The sequence below is a fragment of the Pleurodeles waltl genome, chromosome 3_1 (assembly GCF_031143425.1).
Source record: "Pleurodeles waltl isolate 20211129_DDA chromosome 3_1, aPleWal1.hap1.20221129, whole genome shotgun sequence".
Classification (NCBI taxonomy): Eukaryota; Metazoa; Chordata; class Amphibia; order Caudata; family Salamandridae; genus Pleurodeles; species Pleurodeles waltl.
In genome coordinates, this window is record NC_090440.1 from 734,653,013 (window position 1) to 734,676,851 (window position 23,839).

General features: G+C 41.3%; 1 protein-coding gene across 20 annotated transcripts in view; it reads right to left on the minus strand.

Annotated features, from left to right (window-relative positions):
• Positions 1-5,176: 5,176 nt before the first annotated feature.
• The window catches only part of PAX6 (paired box 6), a 50,437-nt gene continuing 31,774 nt past the window's right edge, over positions 5,177-23,839 (minus strand). For 12 of the 20 annotated variants that reach the window (XM_069223497.1, XM_069223495.1, XM_069223485.1 and 9 more), the window contains 6 exons: positions 21,476-21,634; positions 19,861-19,943; positions 18,710-18,860; positions 18,343-18,455; positions 8,628-8,778; positions 5,177-6,311 (listed from right to left, as the gene is read on the minus strand). In XM_069223497.1, the coding sequence (XP_069079598.1) occupies positions 6,226-6,311; positions 8,628-8,778; positions 18,343-18,455; positions 18,710-18,860; positions 19,861-19,943; positions 21,476-21,634 (743 nt within the window). In that variant the 3' untranslated portion in view covers positions 5,177-6,225. The remainder of the gene's footprint in view (positions 6,312-8,627; positions 8,779-18,342; positions 18,456-18,709; positions 18,861-19,860; positions 19,944-21,475; positions 21,635-23,839) is intronic. The other 8 variants (XM_069223503.1, XM_069223487.1, XM_069223488.1 and 5 more) reach the window with 1 other exon arrangement.

Below are 23,839 nucleotides of genomic sequence, written 5' to 3' on the forward strand. Positions count from 1 at the left end.
ACATAGAACGGTGGAGTGGTGCGTTCCACATGAATCATTCGTTTTGAAAAAGAAGCAAGTTAACGTTTGGGGAACTGCTGGGCCTTCTGTTGATTCTTTGGCTTTTAGTGACAGTGGTGTCGATGTAAGGGATGTGTGGTTTGGAGCGGCCCGGCCACCCCCTACGTAATCCCCTCACGCCACCGACGCACCTGCTACTGCGTCCTGGACGCAGAGCTCCACCTGTCCAGATTATTGAGGGACGCAACTGCCCAGTGTCTTCAGGGAGATGGGACATTACACAAACTCCGGGACGTATAGTTAGGCAAGAAGGACACTTTAAAAATCTTTTTTTCGGTGTAGCCAGTCCATTCATCAAAAGTCTGACAAAAAGGGGGCAGCACAATGAGACACTGACATAGTTTATGAGAGTGAGTGTGAATGTGGCGTGGGTACTCACTGGTGATTCTCATGGGCTACATGCAATCGGGCTTTCACCACGTACACAAATAATAGGCGTACATTGAGTCCAACGTAATTTTAATTGGTGGGATCGTGGCAGTCTCCAAGTGGTGCTCCAATAGAAATTAATTGAAACGTCTAATGAACTTAGTGTTTGTCATTTGAAAGATGATGGGAATATAGTATACCTTAAAGCACAAGCTTAGCTGGAAGAGAAAACGGAAGAAAAGTGCATGTTTTCCTTGAAGTTACTAAATCAAGTTATGCATACTTGTACCAGTGGCATACTTGTACCAGTGACTGAAGGGTTCTATCCATTTTCTGAGTATGCTTAACTATCTATGTCTTTAGAATTAGTAGGTTCGTGTATTTTTCTGCCTAGGATGTCATCTTTCGCACATAGGCACATTTTGTATGCTTAAAAAGTCAGCATTTCTAAAATGGATGATCACAAGAAAATGGCCTATTGGGATAATAGACGTGGGATGGGAGCTGGGGGCACCCAAAGAAAAGTTCTTCCTTTGTGCGGTTAAATTCGAAACAAGGTTTATTTTTCTTAACTTTTAATTGTTTTTGTCACAAATTTGGTTTGAGGGTTACTCTTTTTTTGTTTGTGATTTTATGATAGATTGGACACCAATCTTAGTTCCTAGTAGTGATGCTGAACTTCTCAGTTCGGGGGCAGGGCGGCTGGTGAAAGGCATCTGGTATGTCTGTCAGCACTGCCAGTGTTCTCCTGGTCCAAGGAGGAGAGGAAACCTGAGAACTGGTCCGGGCAGTAACACACCATAGTGACTGGCCGTCCAGGTGCACCTGGCATGAGGCTTGGGAACTCATTATCGAATTCAGATAGGACATTTTCAATTGGATGCATGCTAAATATATATATGAGCAAGGTTGTTGGTAAACAGTTTTACTTTGTTTTAATTATGCAGTTGTACCTTTGTGTTTAAGGACTGATGCATATCTGTTTTCTACATTTCCCAGACATTGAGTGGGAGTTGCTGCAGGTGGACCTTTACCTATGAGTTGGACAATATGTTAATATTCGCATTCAAATATATATTGCTTAGCACTTCAACTAACATGAAAAATCAATGCATGTGCAATATTTGAATAATTAGGTAAAATTATTCAGGGACTAATGCAAGTAGCTCATTAAAGCGGTTTCCACTAAAACACACATTTTCCAGTTTTAGGTATCACATAGATATATCTAAGTATCACCAACATTTAAGCTTTTAGAATTTTCTTTGGTTGCTGACAACTAGTTAGTTGTCAGACTGATAATGGCATCATTCATTAGATGGCCCATTTATGTATGCAGTATTAAAGTTGAATAATGAATTTAATAACCATATTATATATTAACTTTTTAAGACACATAACCCTTCACCCAAAATGGTGTCTTTTCCAATTTAACTGCCTGTGCATCATTTACTGCATGATATTCAATTTGTGTGATCCACTTTTCTTCTTAGTATAACAGTATTTCTTAGCTGTTGGAAATGATGCTTCTTTCAACAAGACCAAAGGAAAGCAAAAAAAGGTCAATTATTTTTTTATATGAAAGAAATAGAGTGTGGATTTCTATTTTGCAGGCCTCAAACCCATGCATGTCAGTTTCAGGGGTGACTTGAGAATTGCCTCATTTCAGATTTGTTAGTTTCTCAAAATGTAAAACAGAAAAAAAAAACATTGTTAAAATTAACAAGAGCACCTCTGCTTCTTGACTTCATTAAGGATGCAAGGTTTAATTGGCCCCTTTTTAATTCGAGTTAAAGATGTGGGAATTTTCTACGCTTCCCCTTTCGCCTCTGCCTCTGTTAGATTTCACTTCTGCATCTGTTAAATATTTTCATCGCTAATCCAATTGGCTTCCATTTGTGTTTATTGCCCATTGATAGAACTACCTCAATAAAAATTTGATAGAACTAATTCAATAAAAAATATATACACACATGCTGGAGAAAATTCCACTTTTTTTCCAGTGACAGAGTATAGTTTTTTGGACATTGTAATATATTAGTTTTTTTCTGAAAATCGAAAAAAATGTTAGTTCCATAGAAATGCCAACTGACATCAATATATACTGTTAGATAACAAAAACACAGTTTCAAGATGCAGCTGCCAGCATTAGATACCACAAAATCATAGTGCACCGAGGACACCCGCTGTTAAGTGGTCAGCTGGAGTTTGAAGAAGGGAAGTTACCAACGGCGAGTATTTCTTTGAAGAAAATTACCTTTAGTTGAATATGTAAATTTATGATTTTATAAACGTTTGCGATTGACTCAAAAGTTAACTAAGATACTTAGGAGAATTTTCTAGGGGGTTACTTCTTTAAAGCTGAGTAATATATGACAGCACAGTATAAAAAAGATTCCTTGGGATAGCCTACACACTCCTCACAGCTTTGATTGTTGGATTCCATCCCCAAATTAAAGCAGACATAAAAGTGGCAAGTATGTATATTCTCATTGGGAAACACCCACTTTGCTACTGTGCGGGCTCCATTTGACAGTGTTAGAGGACGGGGCCCTTAAGGACTGCATGCATGAAGGTAAATGAGAATAATCAGAACGCTGGTTACAGGAAGCGCAAACTCCCTCTGCTGCTGCCTCATCGGGTGAAAAGTTGTCTGATTGTTGGGCAACATATGTCTTAGCAATTATTTGTGAGTCCCTCTTTCACATGCACCCTGCCATATGATTTCATATTTGTGGCATACTGGTATAGTACTACAGAGAAAGATGGGCCCTACTATTTACATCCTCCAAAGATAAAAGTAGTGTGTGGAAACACATATTGAAAAAAATAGGCAACAAAAAAAGCTAACATAATATTTACTTACAAAACATGGACATGCACCTTATCCCATTCTCAAGTTAGGAAGAAGTTAGAACAGCGAATTAACCACAATCGGTCTCAAGTGACTTTGGCCACATTTAGGAATTTGAAACAGATCAAACTTTTGTAGCAGTGTTTATGAAATTACCACGATTTTGGGGATTATTGTTTTTGAATTGACGATTTGCATTTTTTTAGGTCTTATTTTAGATGTCTGTTTTCACATGGTTCGAAGGCAAAGCACCACCTGTTTGTGTGTGTACATATATATATATATATATATATCGTATATAATATATATATGATTATATTGCACCTGATATATATAAAATAAAAACACAAGTATATATTTTCAGGGAGCTGTCAGACACTCTATTTTGCTTTTTGGATCTAAACCCTCCACGTTAGTTAGCAGATCATGTGGGACGTCGGGTATATGTTCTACCCACAGCCTTGCACAATACTACTTCGGCCATTCCACCCACTTTGTGTGTATTTTTCATGACCGTTTTGTTTTGTTGAATAATGAGTTGCGCTTTTTCTTGGCCAGTTTTGTTGCTTGGGTCCAATACTGTGTCAATACTTGGTGTCTAACGATTTGCCCATGCTCCATTCTTTCTTGACTCACTACAACCACTCCACATACCAACACAATACAAATAATAATATAAGTTTATCAGATGTCCACGGTCAGCTAGGCATACCTACAGATATACAAAATACTTAAGCTCTCATAACTAGTTGGCTTTTATCGGATGTGATTATTATCGCGTCCGATTAAAACTGACACCTAGGTGTTAGAATTTCCTGGGTGCAATAATTAGATCCTATGAGTTTTTGGGGGGGGGGTGGGGAATAACATGGAGATTTTCCTAAAAAATATGCATGTTGCAGTAAATACCGGCACATGTGGCCTGCTGATATTTCTCACAAAACTCTTAAATCAGATATGTGCAGTAACAGGATTTAGCAGACGTGCGCATACCGGCCCAGTCATAGAAGGGACTTTGAGCACATGGTTATCAAAGTGGTACGGTTATATTTCTCCGTTAACAAATAGGGGTTAAATCATAATTCATAAAAAGCTATGATTCAAACTATCAGTTACCTGAAAAATAATGAGAAGGTACCCCAGCGAAGAAGTATAGGGGTGCAAGTGCTTATTGGAAGTTGGGACCACTCTATAAATGTACCCTTAGTTATGTTTCTGTGACTGTTGTGCTAATAGTGCATGCTGGCTATATATTGTGCATGCAATGAGTTGGGAAAATTGTCTAAATGTGTGCATATTTATTTGAATTAATTCTCATGTCATTGAGTTATGTTATATCTACATAACACAATTTCCTACATATATGAAGAAAACATAGTTCAGGTCTGTCCTTTTGCGCACCTCAAGGGATTGAAAAAAATGGATGTAAGTTAGATACTCAGATAATTGTGGGAAATACATCCCTGCGTGGTCCCGGATACCCACATATTTTTACTTCAATGGGCTAATTTAATTTACGGTGCATTATTTTTTCTCTTTTCCTTGACAGACTCACTTTTCCAAATCAAACTTGCACACGTAAGTTCCACTTAGGTCCATAAAAAAGCTCTTCCATATTGCAAAACATGCATAATGTAGTAAAGCGTAGATTACAACTCCTTCTAGACAAGACTCTACTTTGTGCTTTGAAAATATCTGTCAGCTGGTCTCAAAATGTCTTGATATACTGTGTACTCCAATCAAACTAACATTTGGTACCTAAAAGCCCGGTAGAAGATATTGAAATCGATATGTCTATTGAAGCATTGTTTCACCATATTCGAAATTATATGGAGAAGAGAGCAGTGTCTAATGGCCATCGAACGTAGTAACAAAAGGTTCACGACCACACTATGAGGTTAAAAAGAAAATAGTATAATAAAGGAAATACAAAGGCTTTGGCATGGTTTTTACAATCAACAATGGTTACGTTTGATATGTCGCTGTGAACAACTTCAAAACACTTAAATTGAAAACTCTTGCAAGCACTTTTAATTGATTAGGAATGAGTTCTAGATGCACAAAGATGATCTGACTTGTGAACATGTAGTACAGCTACAGGTAGGAACAATAAACTCTTCGCTGAACTCCCCCTCCCCCCCAAAAGAAAGAAACGCAAGATGCATGGAAAATGTGTATAAAACATCTATAGAATATTCTTGTCAAATATAAATGAAATTAACTTTATTATAGAAATCATTCCGGGAGATTTCTAGGGAAGACAAATACTTACATTTCGACATAAAACAAATCGGATTATATCGAAGACACAATCTACCTTATTTTTTAAATGTTATCTACCAAACTTGTTTCTTCCTTCTCGAAGTTTTCTCTTTACCCGGTCTGTAGACATAAACATCATCTGGATTGCTTTTCGCCTTTGGAATTTCCATTGGCTTCATTGTCTTTACCTACACCTTCCAGTTTCAGTTTATATGCAGTGGAATGATAGAAAAAAACATGGAACGCCAGTCTGCTTATGCACAACGCGGTAGACCTGTCCGGTATTTGTCGACGAAAACTCTGGAAATCGTGGCAAAGGCTGGTCCATCATGGCTTCCATTTTTTTTTTTGTTAAAAAAAAAACGTAATGATCAGCTTAGGCCAAATACCGTCCGTCCAGTCAGTTTGGGTTGTTCTTGTCTTATAACATACAAATGCCCATTTACAAGTAGCACACAAAATGAGTAAAGGGTTGTATACCAAAATGAAGATTTGTTCCAACTGATATAACGCCTTCAAATTGTGCAAAGGTCCCTTGAAAAAGTCTTTCCGAAGCCTCCCAACTCAGGGCAGAGTTGCAGCGGAGGGATACTTTTTTGCCAGCCGTGTCCCTCCTCTATAGAATACTGCTGAACATCCAACTGTTCTCCACAAAGTCATTGGCTATGTTAGCCCGGTTTTTACTGTAATCTTGGCCAGTATTGAGACAGGTCAGGTTCACTGCCGGGAACTTGTACTGGGACTGACACTCCAGGGGAAATGAGACCTGAATTAGAAAAAAAAAGAATAGGTTGTAAGTTCAAGGAATTTGATAGATTGTGTTGTACAACGACATAACATTTATTTTTCCAGGAATTTAGTTGGGTCGTTTAACACGTGTTTTGAAACTTCATCAGTAAACCTGCAAGACCCCTCCACCCTCCACAAAAATAAACAAAATAATAATAGTTGTAGCCTGTGCCTTACTTTTTCTCCCCACTCATTCTCTGTTTAATCTAAAGTTGGGCTATTTCATGTACAATCCTAGTCACTGATCTATTGAATCATTGTTTTTATTGGTGGTAAGTGATCTGCGGTTTATTTTGTAATTAAATAATGTGTCTTTTATTCTGGTCATAGCTGTTCCATTTAGATAGTGATTGTGCTGAGGTGTTTTTAAATTGATGGTTTTACTGATAAGCAACCTCAGCTTTTGTGCTTTTCAAGGAAAAGTAGTTGTAGGCTAGGTACTTTTGGAACCAATTAAAGCTATTATATAATAATTAGGACAAAATAAATATGGCCAACTTTTCAGCTTTGGGGGACAGCACTGATAGTACTGCTGGTTTAATTCACAAGGGGGGTTGTTTTGAGCTTTAACTGATCTTAAAGTGTAATGATTATTCCGTGGAGAGAGACTGAATGGAAGGTGATCTTCCATCTCACCTTTGGGAATGTTTTTGACTTACATCGATTTATTTGTGTTAAACGATCATTTTTAGCCATATTGCCCTGGGTGTTAGTATCACGTTGTTAGCAACACTTACAAATGTTACAATTGTACTGTTATCCTCTTTAAGCTCTCTTTGGGTGGTATTACTCATATGCACAGGACATGAAGCTGTGTAACCGCACCACTATTTTGAACATCCAGGCAACTTTTTTTTTTTTTATCTTCGCCATTACTTCAGGTTCCTCCCTACTTGTCTCTCTTTTCATCTGCATCATTCTCCTGACTCTTTTTTTCCTTTCACTCTTCAGCTCTTTCTCTCTCTTTCACCTTTCCCCCATCACCTCCAGTCTTCTATCTCTTCTACACCTCATAATTCATTTTTAGTCTAAGAAGACTTAACTGTTCACTTGCTAGGCTTTTGTTTCTTATATTTCTCTGTCACTCAACCTCTCTCTTGCTCATCAATTTCTCCCTTTAACAGTCTGCTTTTTGTGCCCCCTGCATCTTCCTTCTTGACTTTACAAGCCTTTCTGTAGGAAGCATAGCCTCACGTGATCTGCCCCTTTCAATGCAAACTTCTCTCTTCGTTAGCTCATGGAAGAGGGGCCTCTTTTGTGTGTGCCAGTGGGAGGGCATGGCTCTACCTTCACTTGGTGCAGTTGCAAGGATAAGGTGCTGTGAATTGGTTGAGCAGTAGCAATGGAACAATTTTTAGAGCGCAGGTGTTGACCGGTAACTTCACCTCATTAAGGCAAACGGGACATGTGGCAGTCTGTCTTTGAAAAACAACGTTTGCCACCAAAAGACAGCCATTTCAATGGCCCCATTATTGATCATTCTGCATCTAAACAATTTTAAGTTTTATGTGGGTGCTGCAGCACCTCTTGCAGCCTAGTTTCAGGACCTCTGTGTGGTGAAGGGCGGTGTTGTGGCAGGCCCTTCTCATGTGGGCATTTTGGGGGACCAACTTCTGTTTGTGTCTGTCGGTGTTTTTTGGGGTGCATGTGGCCGATTGTGTTTTTGGGAAGGTGGAGATGACACATTCCAGAGTTTGGTATTGTACCCAAAATAGTAGTCCACCACAGGCTTTTTCCAGTGCCTCCGAGATTGTTGTATAATAAATCCCCCAATGCCATCTTTAAACATTCACTTACCAACTACCCTCCCTCTGTTCCTCTTGGGCTTCATGATGGTCCCTACTTTCAATGACACAGGGGGCACCAATTCATTGTGTTGGCCAAGCTTAGAAAGCAAACAGAGCAGGCAGCAGAATCATCTACCCACAATGTTTCCTCCTAACCAGGGCAGCTACTGTTGCACACAGCAGTCAACAAGCAATCAAGAGTGGCTGTGATTTGATATAGAAGCCAATAGACAATAGTCTGCTGCCAGGCCCAAGTAAACTATTTGGTCCTTCAGTGCTTTTCACATTTTACCAGTCCTCCTCTGCAGTAATTTGGTGGACATTTGTTTGTGACAATCCGCAAGAATTCAAAATGTTATAAGAGAACTGAGCATTGTCAATTGGGTAGTAGAGGAGTGGGATGCTTCCTGCACCATATATTGAGGATGTGTGGTATGAGATCGATGAAATCAAAGATTAACACTTCCATGAGGTTTACCAGGGTGGAAAAATGAATGGACGCCTACCTGTCGAAGTGGCGCCAGCTGTGCCCATGGACTGGCTGTTCATGTGTGCCTGCATGTGAGGAGGTGTGTATGTATCATAGCTCCGCCCATTCACTGACGGACTAGAGGGCAGCATGCAAGAGTAGGAGGAGGCCTGGCTGGGAACTGGGGGCTGTAAGAAGAAAGAAAAGTAATGTTACTAACAAGTGGAATGCACAGATTTGTGATATTAAACACAAACACTGTACTTCCTAATTTCCACTTCCTGTCTAGACAGATAGATAAACAAAGGGGGAACAGAAGAGAGGTTGGGAAGGACAGTGAGAGAGAGAGCAGAGAGATTTACCTATAACACCAGTAATGTGTGTGTGTATACAATGCCACAACTTGTGGTCAATTGCCCCCTGTCTTGAAGGGCACCTCAACCAGTCCAGGCTTTTTAATCAGCAGCTCTTTACAAGATTGTATGTATGAAGAAAAAAGCAAGCCTGTAGGTCCCATGATACCAAGTGCTCAGTTGGCTAGGAATCCAGGACTGGGTCAAGATGTTCTTCATGTGATGGGGACAATTGTCAGCAGTGGATGTAGGTATGTTTATTTATGTGTGTACTGATGACAAATATATTTCCAGATAAGCTGAAAGGGTGCCCGGTTAGAAGTTCTAAAGGTTTGCCATGATACTATCTCAAAAACCTCACTGCAGCTTTTATGCATATTTAGTAATTTGACAACTAGCGGCTGCTTTAGCATTGCTTCTTCTTCAGTTAGCATATGATCTATATCGACAGAAGAGCAGGGTACTGAGACAGATGAACTATACAAAAGGATAGATTGATGAATGAATGGGTGGAGGGATGGATGGATGAATGAATAGACAGTTTGATTCGAAAACAAATGAGTGGATTGAAGGAAGGTTGAGTGGATGAATGACTGAGTGAGGAGGGCTGTTCCGCAAACAGATATGATCTCATGCTGTAACTTTTTACCAGGTGTATCAATCAAGAGACAACTGACTTGTGATCCATGAACAAAATCAACAACGTAGCTCCAGACCTGGGTAGAGTGGCTTGTTTCTTGCATTGATTATTACTAATGAATATGGCTTTTGATCTTTTCCAGTGTCGGCCCAGACCTTTGGGGCCAAGGACAATGACTTTAGCCTAGTTGAGACTAGGGGCTGTTGCCGTGCCAGTCCCCAGCATCCTTTAATCACTGGAGTTAGCCTTTTGCGAGGCCTGCGAGCCTTCCTGCCATGAAGGAACTCTAGCAGGCCTTCCTTCATGGCATCCTGCTGTCAGCTGCTCTTGAGTTACTGTCCGACCAGAGGAGTGGGTGTCTCCACCCCTCAAAGTGTCAGGCACTGCAGGTTGAGGTCACACATGTACAAGGAAGGATAAGAGTCACTACAATATCTCTCCCAGCTGCCTGCCCAAGAATACCCTGTGTGTGGGGTTCCCACAGCCCGTTGCCCCTACAGTCCCAGGCCATAGCTGCAGAAGCATGAACTTGGGCCGCCATCTGGGCATCAAGCTATGTTCTGGAAGGTAAGGGGGCAGCAGCAAGCGGCTGACAAAGGGAGATTGGACAGGTGATATTCCAAATTTGATCATTAACAGTGCTGTTGAATAACTGACTATGCACTTAGGGTTACTGACTGATGGTGCAGTTATAAGCTGACATGCACTAATGAGTGAATTATAGTGTGCATTCAGGCAGTGAATGAATGTGCAAATCTGGACATGCACTGAAGATTATTGATGGATGATGTAAATCAGAAGTAATCATTTTTGATAATTTGAAGGCAATTAAACAATTTATTAGCATTAACATTCATTTGGAAAAAAAGTTTTAAAATGTTATATTTTGGGTATTTTACTAGGTGCAAGTGCTATTAAAATGTCGCTTTGGCCTTTGCTTATCAAATGTTCTGGTGCCTCTAGAGCAGACCTCCCGGTAGAGCTGGTTCTAAAAATGTGCATATTATGACATTAAAAAAAGACCAAAGAGCTTTAAACTTGAAGTCTGTACAGGGGCGGCTCCTCCATAAGGGTGAAGGAGCTTTGCCCCCATCCCCGCCATCAGCAACCGCTGCAATCCTTTCACAAGGACGGGTTAATAAACGGTGTTTATTAACCCTTCCTTGTGGAAGGGGCGGGGCATTGGGGGTGACGAGCAGAGGGGAGTGAACTGTGCACTCCCCCTAGAGCGCATGTATGTTTGGCCAGCCGTCTCAGACCGGCCAAACACACATGCGCACAGGGCTCTCTCCAGCCCAGCAACTCAGTTGCTGGGCTGGAGAGAGCCTGCACAGGCTCCCAGTCTGCCTGGGAGCACCCTGCATGGGGGCTCCCAACCAATCCTGATGCTGCTTTGACCAGCATCAGTGTTGGCTGCTGGGCAGGCTGGGAGCCTGTGCCTGCGTGCAGCAGAGGAGTGAGGAGTGACGCGAGAGGAGATACGTTTTTTTTCATTTTATTTTTTTAAATGGTAATTATTACCCCCCACACACGCGCCACCCCACCCCCAGGAATCCCCCCGAGCCGCGACTGAGACTGTACCCCATTCAAGAAAGGACTGGCAACAAACCTCATTCCCCTCCTAACTAACACTGAGATCTGACTACTGAGTGCTGAATAATCCCAGAAATGCCATAAAATGAACATTATTTATTTAACCCTCTTTCCAAAAAAGTTTCACACAGTGAGAAACTCAAAGTGAGGGAGAGTCAGACGCTATGTTGTTTTTTAGGGGTGGGGGGCATCAGCGATAGGGAAGGGTTAGAGAAACTGCGGAGCAGCAGTTCCCTAGGATCGACTGTGGTATCACAAGTGCATTTAATCACTATCACAGGCACCACAAGGGGCGCAGCTGAACAGCCTCAGAGTTACAAATGAGCATCAAGCAGGCACAACCGAACAGCATCACAGGAACCACTCAACGAGCCAACCTAGTAAATTAAAGAAACTCCCCAAAAGCAACTGAACTGCTCCAAATTTATTGCTGAAATATTAATGTAAAAAGTTGCAAACTATGTTAACTGACAACTTCCCAACCTTCGAAAGTGCAAAGCTTAAAGAAACAGAGAGGCAGCTCCAGCAGCCCTCTGAGGCAGTGGAAAGAGGTGGGTTGGTTCTACTTGGCAGTTGTGCCCATTTCTGGTCCCAGCCCCGTCATGATTCTCGACAAACTAGCTCTCCCCACTCTGTGCCCATCAAGGCCCCTGTGGGCCAACCTGTGTGGACCAAACTGAAGTTCAAGCACTCACACACCACTTGCATTATCCCAAAGTTTTCATCCCCTGCCAGTCCCCATCCTGTCTCTGGCCTCAGTGTATGATCCACAACAAATTTTCATGTGCAGAGAGTCCCATTCTTTATAGGCAAAAACCTCATGAAAATGAAAAACAACTCACGCCGCATGAAGACAAAAATCAAAGATATTTGTATACGTTTGTTGAAATGGAAGCAATATTAATGACTTTAAGGTTATTTCACAATGGTATAAATTATGACTAATTAAGGTATTGATGGAATATCACAAACGTCTTTTCAGACAGAGCAATTAAAGATGTTTCATATGGCATTACCACTCGCATAATGAATGCTACAAATCGATATCTGGTAATAACCCAGCTCATTTCATATAAATTAAATATTTAATGTTCATAAATGTATGTAAAAAGATAAGACATAGCTTTTATTTTGACTCACTCTTTCAAATCCTAATGGAAATGGTGTTAGTATAAGATATTGTCAAATAGAATGAGTGTAATTCCTTGCAGATTGTTCTGTTTGTGAAATAGAGATCTAAAATCTAATGTAGGGCTCGGATTTTGTCAAATCAGCCTTAATCATTTGGAGATTTGAATGCTGGAAAAATTTGTTAGGCATCATGAGTGTATTAAATTCAAATATATATATTTAAAAAATAAACTGCATAGCCATCGCAATTCCTCCATTTTGACATGGATTTTGGTTTACTAGCAACGCCTTTAGCAGGCCTATAACATGTGAATTTTGTTTGTGTCAACAGAAACTCGGGTCATGTCTTTTCAGTTCCCAAAACGGATTTAGTATTAGAGATCCAACTTAGAAACAAACTCAAAATTTGTTTGAGATTTGGAACAGGGAGAGATATCTATCAAAAATACGCATTTTCCAGAAACTTGTTAATTTGCGATCATTTGAAGTCATTCCCATTGCAAGATAAGGAATTAGCTCCAAATTGGCAAAATCTGCACTAACGTACTTGAAATTTGCAGTTTGCTTTTTTATCACCAGTAATAAGTATGTTAAATTTATAAATATGATCTAACATCAGTCAAAGTTATAGACCATATAAATATTATTGTGTACCTCAACGTATGCCAGTAAAAATATAGTTACTAATTTCCTATCAACACCATTGTTAAATTTGTGAGATCATCTTCGAATATTCCTTTGTACTATTAAGCAACTCCACCCGTGTGTTTTGAAATGTAAGACTTTGTACTCATATTGCTACAAAAACATGAGAGAGGTGCGCATAATTCTTAATCAGCCTTCAATGAGCCGTATAACATTACTTGTACTGCATAAATGGGCAACATGAGGGCACCTTGCATTTTAACATTTTATATGATATTTCAGCAATTAACATGTATTCCAAATTTGAAATGGATTAGTTTAATTCGAACAAGCTGCAAGTTGTGTATATGAATTATAAGTGCAATTATAACCAAATGGTGATTTTATATCAATATATGTTGGCTCCTTATACAAGTTTGGGTAAAAAGACTAAATTAAAAGAAGGAGTATTCATTGTGAGACACAAGAAATAGAAGTTAAAGCAAATGTAGACAAATTCATTTCCAACAATGGTGTAAAACTAACATCCACAAAAGTGGTCCAGAATGCGCACCTGACTGTGCTCATAAACAGTGAATCCTTTGTTGCCCTCTGAGTGGTGCCTATGCACTCACAGCGCTTAAAGCATCTTTTAACCCCAGGGCAAGTGTGTGGGTCTAATGTAAAACCAAAACTTAGAGCCTGATTAACAAACTGCAGAAAGTAGTACTACAGCATTACTACTCATGTACTACAAAGTGCAATTCATAAACCTGTGGCTGGAACCTCTGCCTCTCCTATCTTGTCTGGCGGTGGAGATCTCCGTATACACACGTATATGATTTTGTATTAATTATGGGACAGACCGGGGGGGTGGTGGGATAATGGGGAATAGTTACTATTAAATTGGAGGGATTTAGGGAAATTTAAAAGATGTTTGGGAGAGACATGTTAACACAAAACACACCTACAAAAGATTATGAAAATACTAGTTCATAGCATACACTTCTAAAATTACTACAGCTCTAGGGTGTCAAAATAAGCTCAAATGTACTACAGTCGAGCCTTGGAATAAGTCAAGCACCACACATGGCCAAGAACTGGTACTGCACACAATCCTATCTAAATATAACACTCCATGGGAACTAAAGTTACATACTTTAAATTAGTTCAACATTTAAAATTATATGAACAGATATTAAAGTGATAAAATGTACATTTATGTATTTGTAGAGTTATTAAATGAAACCTTCAAACTTTTTGTTTTACTTCTTTATCAAATACTAAATTAAAATAAAATGTTAGTGCAGATGTGTATTTGTATTATTGATTCGCAAATAATATTTATACATATTTTGTATTATTTAATACACATTCAAGTAATGAGTTAATGGGCTGTAAGCATTTACTTTATTATTTAAGGTTAAAAACAAATACTCCAAGTTAATCTACATTGTTACTATGCATTTAAACATTTATTTTTATATATATTATTTAAATTACGCTCTATCACATTTCTGACAGAATGATCTCTACCAAACTGTGAAATGTTCCTAGTCATAATTTTATACTCGTAAATATTTCTGTTTGTTTTGCACAAAGTATAACACTGTAGTTTATGTAGCTTCCTGCTTTGGCAGAACTGGCTGGACAGTCTTATTTGCATTTCACTGTACTCCAAATAATATGTGGCCCAATCCAATTTTCGAATTGATTCATGCATATATATATATACAAGCGCCAAGCCAGGGAAGTCCGCACTTGTTTTTTAAAAAAACAAAATTGCCGGGAATATCGGGAACTCGTGGACAAATTTTTTTTTTTTTTAATGTTTTTTGATTTGGGGTGTCCCTCTGGGACGTCCCCACCAGTGGTAAGGGGTCAGGGTATCCCTACCCTGGACCCTTTTATTTTATTTGTACTGTTTTTTCTGGGACTGGCTGAAGCTGAGTCCCCAGATGGCTGCCAACACTTCCTGGTTTGAAGTGTTGACAGCCAATGAGAGCTATGCATTTCCCTGCATGAGCTCATCTTTGTTTGCAAATACTTTGCGGACAGAGATATACAAATTTCAATTTCCCTAAATTTCTCAAAAACTACAGAACTGTTCACACCAAATTAGCGAAAGCATAATCTGTGGACTGACAGCTAACTTTCTGCCAAATTTGGTGTAATTCTGTCCAGTGGTTCAGCCTGTAGTCATGTCCAAAGAGTCCTATGGAAATTAACATGGGAAACTGGACCTTTTTTTTAGCCCCCTTTTTCTCTGCCCTTGCTTGACGGATCACCCCGAAACCTTCCATGTGCAACACGAATCACCGTGACACTTTTTGGGGGGAAATGTTGTGAAGATTTGTCAAACGGTGCCAAAGATATAGGCAAGTCAAAAAACGATTTTCCTATGGAAACATGGTCCTAACTCTAACTACCTACTGGCGACCACCAGTAGGTTATATATAAATATATATCTCATAAATGAAGTACCATCCACCATGTCTGTAATAAAGGTAGGGCTGGCTTATAGCAGAGGAGAGGTGTGAGATGACATGAGACTTTGTCATGTGCTCACAGCGAGTAGTCTGAAAATTACATCCTAAGTGGGAGGATTTTACTATTTTTCTTTACAATTCTGTTGACGAACTGAAGTAATATAAGTTACAAAGGAAAAAGCATAGTGAGGCTGTCTGTACTATGGCCCTTGCTGCTGTACCATCTCAGCATATAAATGAACAGGAACACTCTTTGAAAATATATGACCAGGACCACATGTAAATATAGATAGTTACGCGCAATCTCAAAAATGTTGTTCAGGTGAGGGGGCTGGTAATTTCATAGTTTATTGCCAGACACTTTTTATGCACTATGGTCCTGAGCATTTATAAGGCTATCTCTCTCTCTCTCGTCTCACACACACACACACACACACATATATATATTTCTATGTATCTCTATATATATATATATATATATAAATATATATATATATATATATATATATATCCCAACAACGTGTGTTACTTACAGCAGCCACACAACCAATTAAAGCATGGTTATTATTTAGCATTCTGTCTTTTATTAAGAACACTTGGACATTCAGCTCCCTACTCCCTCTCTGGTCCTCACCTGGCATGGAGAGCTGGCAATGCTACAAGCCAATGTTGGGCACAAGAATGAATGTGGGAAACACTCTCCTGACTCCAGCCTAACATACTACCGCCTGCACCCAGATTAACACTCAACTCCACCTGAAACCACAGTGGTAACTGATGGCCGCTGTGCCAGATATTGCAGTTAGTTAATCAAGACAAAAGGGAGGGAGGTGGCTATAAGGAGCTGTGCCATTTAGGTGTGTTTGAGAATGGCTTTTGGGCTTTTTCTTAGACCTCTAGATAGGTAGAAATGTTCTAACAGTGAGAAAATCTGTATTAATTCTGTCTCTTCTGAGACGATTGGTAGATGGTGGTCTTGGAACCCCCTTTGTGCTTGCTCCCAGTTATATTCTCGTTGCAGAACCCAGATTTGTTTGGTTCTAACAGTAAATATTGCAGAATGCTGTGTACGCTACTTATTGTCCAATTTTTTTTTTGTCAACCATCATGTGGACTGTGATCACCAAATCCCAAGATGCACATCGCCTGATGAAAGGGTTTTTGATTTGACTGCTCACATCTGGCGGAAGGTGTATCATACAGGAGTGTATTTGTTTACTTGTGAGCGGGTGAGTGAATAACAAAGGGAGTAAGCGAAAGGTGAATGAGGAAGGGAGTGACTGCAATAGAGGCACTGCATGAGGATTTCTCCATGACTGCACCATGGCGACCCTTCTGAGCCCCAAAACAACGAGAATCCTATTTACCAGGTGATGGGTCAGACCATTTGAGCCTGATTAAGCTGTGTTGCTTTCTCACACAAATGTTGGGCAAAGTGTCTGTTTTCGAAAGATGCTTTAAGGTTCAATGTCAAGACCAGGTGCAAATGGAATGGTATTCCTATTTCTGTCAGCGAACAAAAAACAAATGGTTTCAAAACAACAGGAGTCACTTTTCCCTTTCCAAGTTAACAGGGGCATCGAAAACGGATCCGACTTCCCCCAGCCTCCGCTCATGCACACCGGTAACTCATCCCCAAGGCACACCCGTGAAACAAAGCAGCAGCAAACCATCTTTTTCTTCCTTGTACAGCATGCTTACGCCTATTTATTTACCCCTGTAGCACTCAAGGGCCTTTTTAATGTGGTAAGTACATAGGACATCTTATTTTTGCTAACTTGACCCCTTCGAGATTGTCAGTGCATACAGTCTATTAGTCCAGTTTGTATTTTATACAACTCTTGGTGTTAAAAAAAATGCAACTTTAGTAACACTAAGCCATATACCTGCAGCTGTGCTGTGCAAATCCTGTTGGTGACTCTTACGTCTTTCTGAGGCATCTTAATGCCATTAAAGTGCTTCTTAGCAAACGACTGAACTGAACCGCAAAGTTCTAGTTCTTGCTAAACACCCAATATTTTTGCGAAGTCCTTGGTGACTCATGTAAACGCCCCGCTGAACCACTGATATTGGTCTTCCAGATCGATTGACAGATGTGCTTGAGCCGAAAGTAGTTACCAAATGTAAAAACTAAAATATATCTTCTGTACCATGGCATAAGGCCCAAAGCAGCTTAGATTTCGGACCAAATCACACCCCTCTTTATTCACCCTATTTGAATGTAATGCGCTCTTTTCTCCAATCCAAAGGACGTTGCTTTTGTGTCTTGCCCCATCGCTGGCGCTCTGGCTACAGAGCTACTGAGAAAACACTACCATGAAAAGGCTAACAACATTGACTAAGAGTGTCCCAAAATAAGGGATCGACCTAAAACTCCAATGACAAGGTGACACCAAGGTTGCCTAAAAAAAAATCAAAGATGACTAAATATGGCCGGTCGAGGTCACAACAAGCTGCTGCCTTGCCAAGGAGGTGTGGTATGTGGATAAATATAGTTTGTTTACTAAGATGCCCCCTCACTCACAACTTCTCCAAAGCTGCCTAAAACCTTGTACATCTCTGTTGTTTCATAGGTTACCGCTCTGCAGTCATCTACTCTCTGTCTGATGCACATCTAATCCTTAAACAGTGTGGCAGTGTGCATGTGATCCGACGTTGTGCCTTTAATTAAGGGCATGTGTTGTATGGAAGAATTGCCTTGGGGCTCTGCCTGTCTCCTCTCATCCATCATGTATAGTCCTAAATATGTCATTGGACATTCATTCCCCCTGACAGTCCCATCATCGCCCTATTCATTAGATGCCCTCGCTATTTGTAACCACCATGAGGTGCGCATTGGGCCCTGTGCGCCAGATACACAAGTACACACACAAGTCAACACTTCTCAATATGGCTGCCGTGGTTAACATTGCTGTTACTCACTTGCATAGGCAGGTTGTTGCCCATTGTGAAGCTGGGCATGGGTGGTAGGCCGCCGTATGTGTTTGTCAGGGATGTGTCTGTTCTGCCCAACATGGACCCGGATGTAAATGAAACTACAAAGTCAATGACATAAGAAAACATGTTAGATGTTGGTTGTTGTCAGCAGCACACACACTTTAACAGGTAGAGGTCTTAAATTGTTTCATGTCGGGGTGAATGCTTCATCTAGTCCCCATTTTTTGCTTACATTCTGGTGAGTGTGCTCTGCACAGATCACTGTAACTAAAGGACATGAGACAAGCCGAGAGCTCTGTTGATGCTGGATTTCAGAAAAAGGCTCTGCGTTTGTGCTCTTGCACTACTTTACCGGGTGTTGTGGGCTGGGGGATGGGCTGGTACACACTAGTGCTGAAGCTGCTGCTGATGGGGATATGGCTGGGAGTGTTGCTTGCTTGCCTCCTCTGGTTCCGCAGTTTCTCTTCCCTTCGCCACTTTGCCCTCCTGTTTGAAAACCAGACCTAAAACCAGCACCAATTAACACAAGTCAGTCTTCTCAAAATGGTGGCAGAAATAGAAAAGGCACAAAATGGCACTCTCAGCTACTCCCTCTTCTGGGACAGTGCTCCTATAAGCTGGTGTGGGTGCAGTCCACACTGTCCCCAAGGCCTTTAGAACAGTCACCAAAATGGACGCGCTGGATGTGGTATGTGGACATGGACGTCAATTAGAGGTCACCAGGGGTCAGAGCTGCGACCCCCAGCTTGCGCCTTGAGGCTCCTGGCACTGCCTCTGCGACCCATGGCCTCAGAGGTCGCAAAATCAGTGCCTGGAACACAGGGGCAGCGCGTCCTTATGGGTGTTGGTTGGAGCCCCACTTCCTTGCTTTCAATCAGTTTTTTTATCACAGTAATAGTGAATAATATATTATTATGTATTAGTGTAATAAAAAATTGAATAAAGTTCGGTGGAATATGAACCTCCTTGGTAGCTGAGGTAAGTAAAAAACACTTAAATTTATGTTGTGTGCGTGCTTATAGCTGAGAGTGTGTTTATGTGAGAGTGTGTATGAGTGAATATGGGTCTGTATGTGTAAGCATGTGTGTGTGAGTGAAAGTAAAGATGGAATGTGTGATGTCACTTTCGCTACCCCTGGCATTTTGGTGAACTGACGCCCATGTATGTGAACATGTGTATAAAAAGATTAAAGATATCCAGTGGAACAAAGGGAATAAACATGGCAATTAAAATGACAAAGATGAAACTGAAGTCAATTAACATTAGCAGCAAGGATAGAAAAGCTAAGAAATAAAAGAAATGAATAAAATAAAATGTTGCAATTTCACATGGAATTAAATAATCTGGAGCACAAAAACGCTTTAAGACTAGTTGAAAAAGCTGCCCCTTTCTGCTTCCCAGGATCCGCGTCTGCCCACATGCCTGACAGTAATTAGTATGTTAGTGGCTCAAACAGCTCGACATCCAAGACACAAGACATTTAATTACACAAGCGCTAGGTACCTGTATTCGTGCTTCAGGTAGGTCTATTTTGGCAGCTAGTCTCTCTCTTGCAAACACGTCAGGGTAATGTGTTCGTTCAAACTCTGCAAGAATAAATGTTATTACCACGTTAGTTCAGAGGAGATCAGCGTCAGCTAATAGCACTGGCGAGGGAACCATAAAACCAAGCCCCCTCAGGGGACACAGTCTCACCTCGTCCTAATAATGCTAGGCGCTGTTTTTATCAGAGTGGAGGTAAATGGGAATATGAGTACCAACTGGCACCCTTGGATAGATGGCTAATGATGTGTTTATCTTCTGACCTTTGGGTGGTAAAGAAACATCCTCTCAAGGGGTTTTATCTCCAGAAAAGCATCAGAGAATCAACCTTAAGCCTCCTGTCCCTGGTGGAAATGACATTTGCTCAACCCTGAAAGGTTTCTGCCATATCCAGTCCCTGGTACATGGATTATGGCCATCTTCTGGACTACAGTGGGCAAAATTCCAGTTGATTCAAGTATTTTGTGACTTTAGCCTATATGTTTCAGTTATTATTCTTTGAATTTTGAATGCCCCTTGTTTGGTTTTGTACCATAAATTGTCCTGTGCCCAAGAACCCCAGGTAACAATCATGGCATTCCCGCCAAGATCAACCCTGGCAGCAATGGCTTGCACTTTAAACATCACCAACGCTCCTTCCAATGCCCTCTGGTGTGTTCTTATGATGTCTAAGCACTCCCAGTAGTACAGATCCCTTCCTATACCCGGCTCCCCACTAACAACTCCCAAAAGGCAACACATCCTGACACATTCCAACAAACACATAAGGTACTTTGTTAGTGATGGCGGATGCTTGTGGTGGGTATCTGCTCTTATTTTTGGGGGCCTAGGGCTCATTTTTCATCACCAGACTTCAAACCATAGAACAAGGGAGAAAGGCAAATGGGGAGAAAGAAGGGGGAAGAGAATGATAGGACAACAGTGGCAAAAAAACAGGGATGAGAAAGAAATTGTAAGAGTGAGATCAAGAAACAAGAAGGAATGAAAGAGGCAAGAGATGGAATCAAGACTATTCCGCCTTGGGGTTTGGCAAAGGGCAGCAGTTTGCATCCCTGCACACGTATTTATTTATTACAAATTAAGCACGGGCCACATACCATAAGTATGGCCCCCTTGCCCGTAAAATTAGGGGACTAACAGCTATGGTAATAGTTATGGAGATGTGTTTACATAAAGCAGCTGTTATCCCTCATGGAAGCTCTGATTGCCTCAGCTATAAATAGTTTCCATTGGAACAAATTGCTCATTTTCACGTTCACACATTGGACTGTATATGGGCAGTGAACAACCATTGGCAAAATCTATTGTTTAACTGAAACTAGTTTCATCACTAACCACCAAAAAACAGTTCCAGAGAGTACAAGAAACAATTGTTTTCAGAGCCAATCTACAGATGTCAAGAAGTCTACATGCCAGCCAGTGGATCCAACAGGAACCCTTTGTTACCACTCACCTAGAAATTCCGCAAGAGTACGTGCTTGAACCCACCCCCGGAGTACCTGCACCGTTCAATGCGAAGCATGCACATTGGGCTCTTTGCGCAGGATTAAGGCAGGGACCTGGATTCTGGTTTTACCTTTCTCCAGAGCCTCGATCTGCTCCTGAGTGAAAGACGTCCTGTTCCTTTGCAGTTTGCGTTTCAGCTGCAGCCTCATCTGGGCCTCGTCGGAGTCTTCTCCGTTCGAGCTGATGGAGTTGGTGTTCTCGCCTCCCCCTTCCTGTTGTTGGCAGCCATCTTGGATGGGATGGAGATAACAAGGTAAAAGGTCAACAAAAGTTCTCCACGTTCCCCAGAGAGGTGCGAAGGCGCTGCTAGGCTTGAGCAGTAACTAGGGGTGAAACATTGGTCCCATGATATATTTGGTGTCAAATGTAAATGTTTAATTACTGTGACAGCAGCACCTGTTAGCTAAATGTTAAAGCCTGTAATAAAATGCTGCAGCTACTGGTAACATCGCTGAACAGGTAAGAATGCAAATAGACAAAAATAGCGTTGTGTACTTCATAAGAAGGGCCAGGAAGCGTCTTTCAGTGACAAATGTAGTTACCTATTCTATTTTAATGCCGATTTCCTTAAATTCACATTATCTGTAATAAGGGATTCCCATATGATCAAATTAGATCTTGAAAGGTTTGCAGTACATTTTATTAGGAAACTAAACCAAGCTTGTAATCTTTTAAAGAAATATTGATGCCTTTTTTATTTGAATTCTGCACAGTCAATTTCATTTTAAAGGTTGTGAATTTGGAAGGGGCGCCATTGTTCTGCAGTTTTATTCAACTATTGTATGAGTGTGCATTGCCTGACACCTATTACTGAGCACAGCTGTAATTATAGCATCACCAGGAGCAGCCTATAATTGCTGAAAATGGAATTTTATATTTAGATAAAGGGACTGTCCATTCTTTGTAATGCAAGGCACTCGAGAAAAGTAAGATTTTTTTTCTATAAAATTTTAACATGTAATTTGAAAAGAAATGGGAGCGAGTTCACTAAACTAGCTAAATATGCCGCTCTGCAGCTGAACACTTGGCATGTCGTTTAAAGAGTACATTTTTAATTAGTGGATTTAGCAGACTTTTTGTTAATTTCTATCATTAAGCAGGGTAAAGTTTGCTTTGGGTTTGGCGTTTTGCTGGGGGTCTCCGGCGCGTCTGGCAGCGCTGGTTTCGTTGTACAACCTGAGAAGGCCCTTAATTCTGAGTTTTTCTTTTTAAATATAGGTAATAAAGGCTGTTTGCAGGTCTCGCTCCCTTTCAGCTGTTTTACAATCGGTGCATTAATGCGTCCTGTTGCGTTGCTGCTGGTGGCGCCGGCGCCTGCGTGGCTTATGTGACAACATTTCAAGTACCTTTATTCCACGCGTGGGACACACGCATGACAATTACCCATAATGCCTCAGCTGTGGAACCACGTTTCATACAACCTCAAACACTACAGTTCAAAAAACGCACGAGCATAGTTTATAAGGCAAGAACATTTAACAGGCAGTGCATTTAAAGTCGAGTGTATGAAGAGCTTTGAAAGGACTCCCAGTATGCACTTTAAATATTGTGGGAATCCACTTTACAATTTCCTTTTATGGCGATGTGGACAATAGCCAAAGCCCTCAAAGGGTTAAAGAGAAACGAGGCAGGGACCTGGTGGCATCTTTTCTAAACGCCTGAAATGTGCAGAAACCCCCTACACTTTCTCTGCCCCCCTCCTTCGCCCTTTAAAAGAGGTGGATTCATCTGCCGCGACCACCATATGGGCGCTCGCAGGCCCATTGACGTGGCCCCGGGACCTGAATGGGGAAGGGCCCGCTTTTCAGGCGCACACAATGCCCGCTGAGTTGGGGGAACTATTAAACTCTCGGGCGCAGGAGGGTTGGCAAACTTTTTTTGGTGGGCAGAGTTTACGAGGACACAATCGGGGGAGGGGACAAAGGGGGTCTTCTGGAGGCGTGCAGCGGGCGCATTGTGCCCCGGCCCCAGTCAACAGAGCTTTCAGGGCGGTGTGTTAACCTTTCCAGGGAGCTATCATTAATCACTGTCCCCCGGCCGGCCGCTCAATACTGTTCAGGATCGCATTTGGGGGGAGGCCTGCCCGAGGCCGGTGAATGAGGGCATCCCTGGGCCTGTTTACTCAGCCCCAGAGGGAGCAAGTGCTCCTCGGCGCGATTAAAGCGGCCACAGGGCCCAGATTCCAGCACAAGGGTCTGTTTTTTTGTTTACTAACCGGCGCTCCTGGTTGACTTCTTGAGTGTTGACAGAGGCAAGACTCGAGTGTGTGTTTTTGTGCACTTGCTGTTTTTGTTTATCTTGGGCGTGCGCGCAAGGCGCGCCTGAAGCGCCTAGGTCTGTTGGATGCTCCACCTGTTGCTTGTGAGAAACGGCGCGTCTCAGAGGCGGTATACCTAGTGAAAGGGCTGCACAGGGGCTTGGCGCTATCATGACA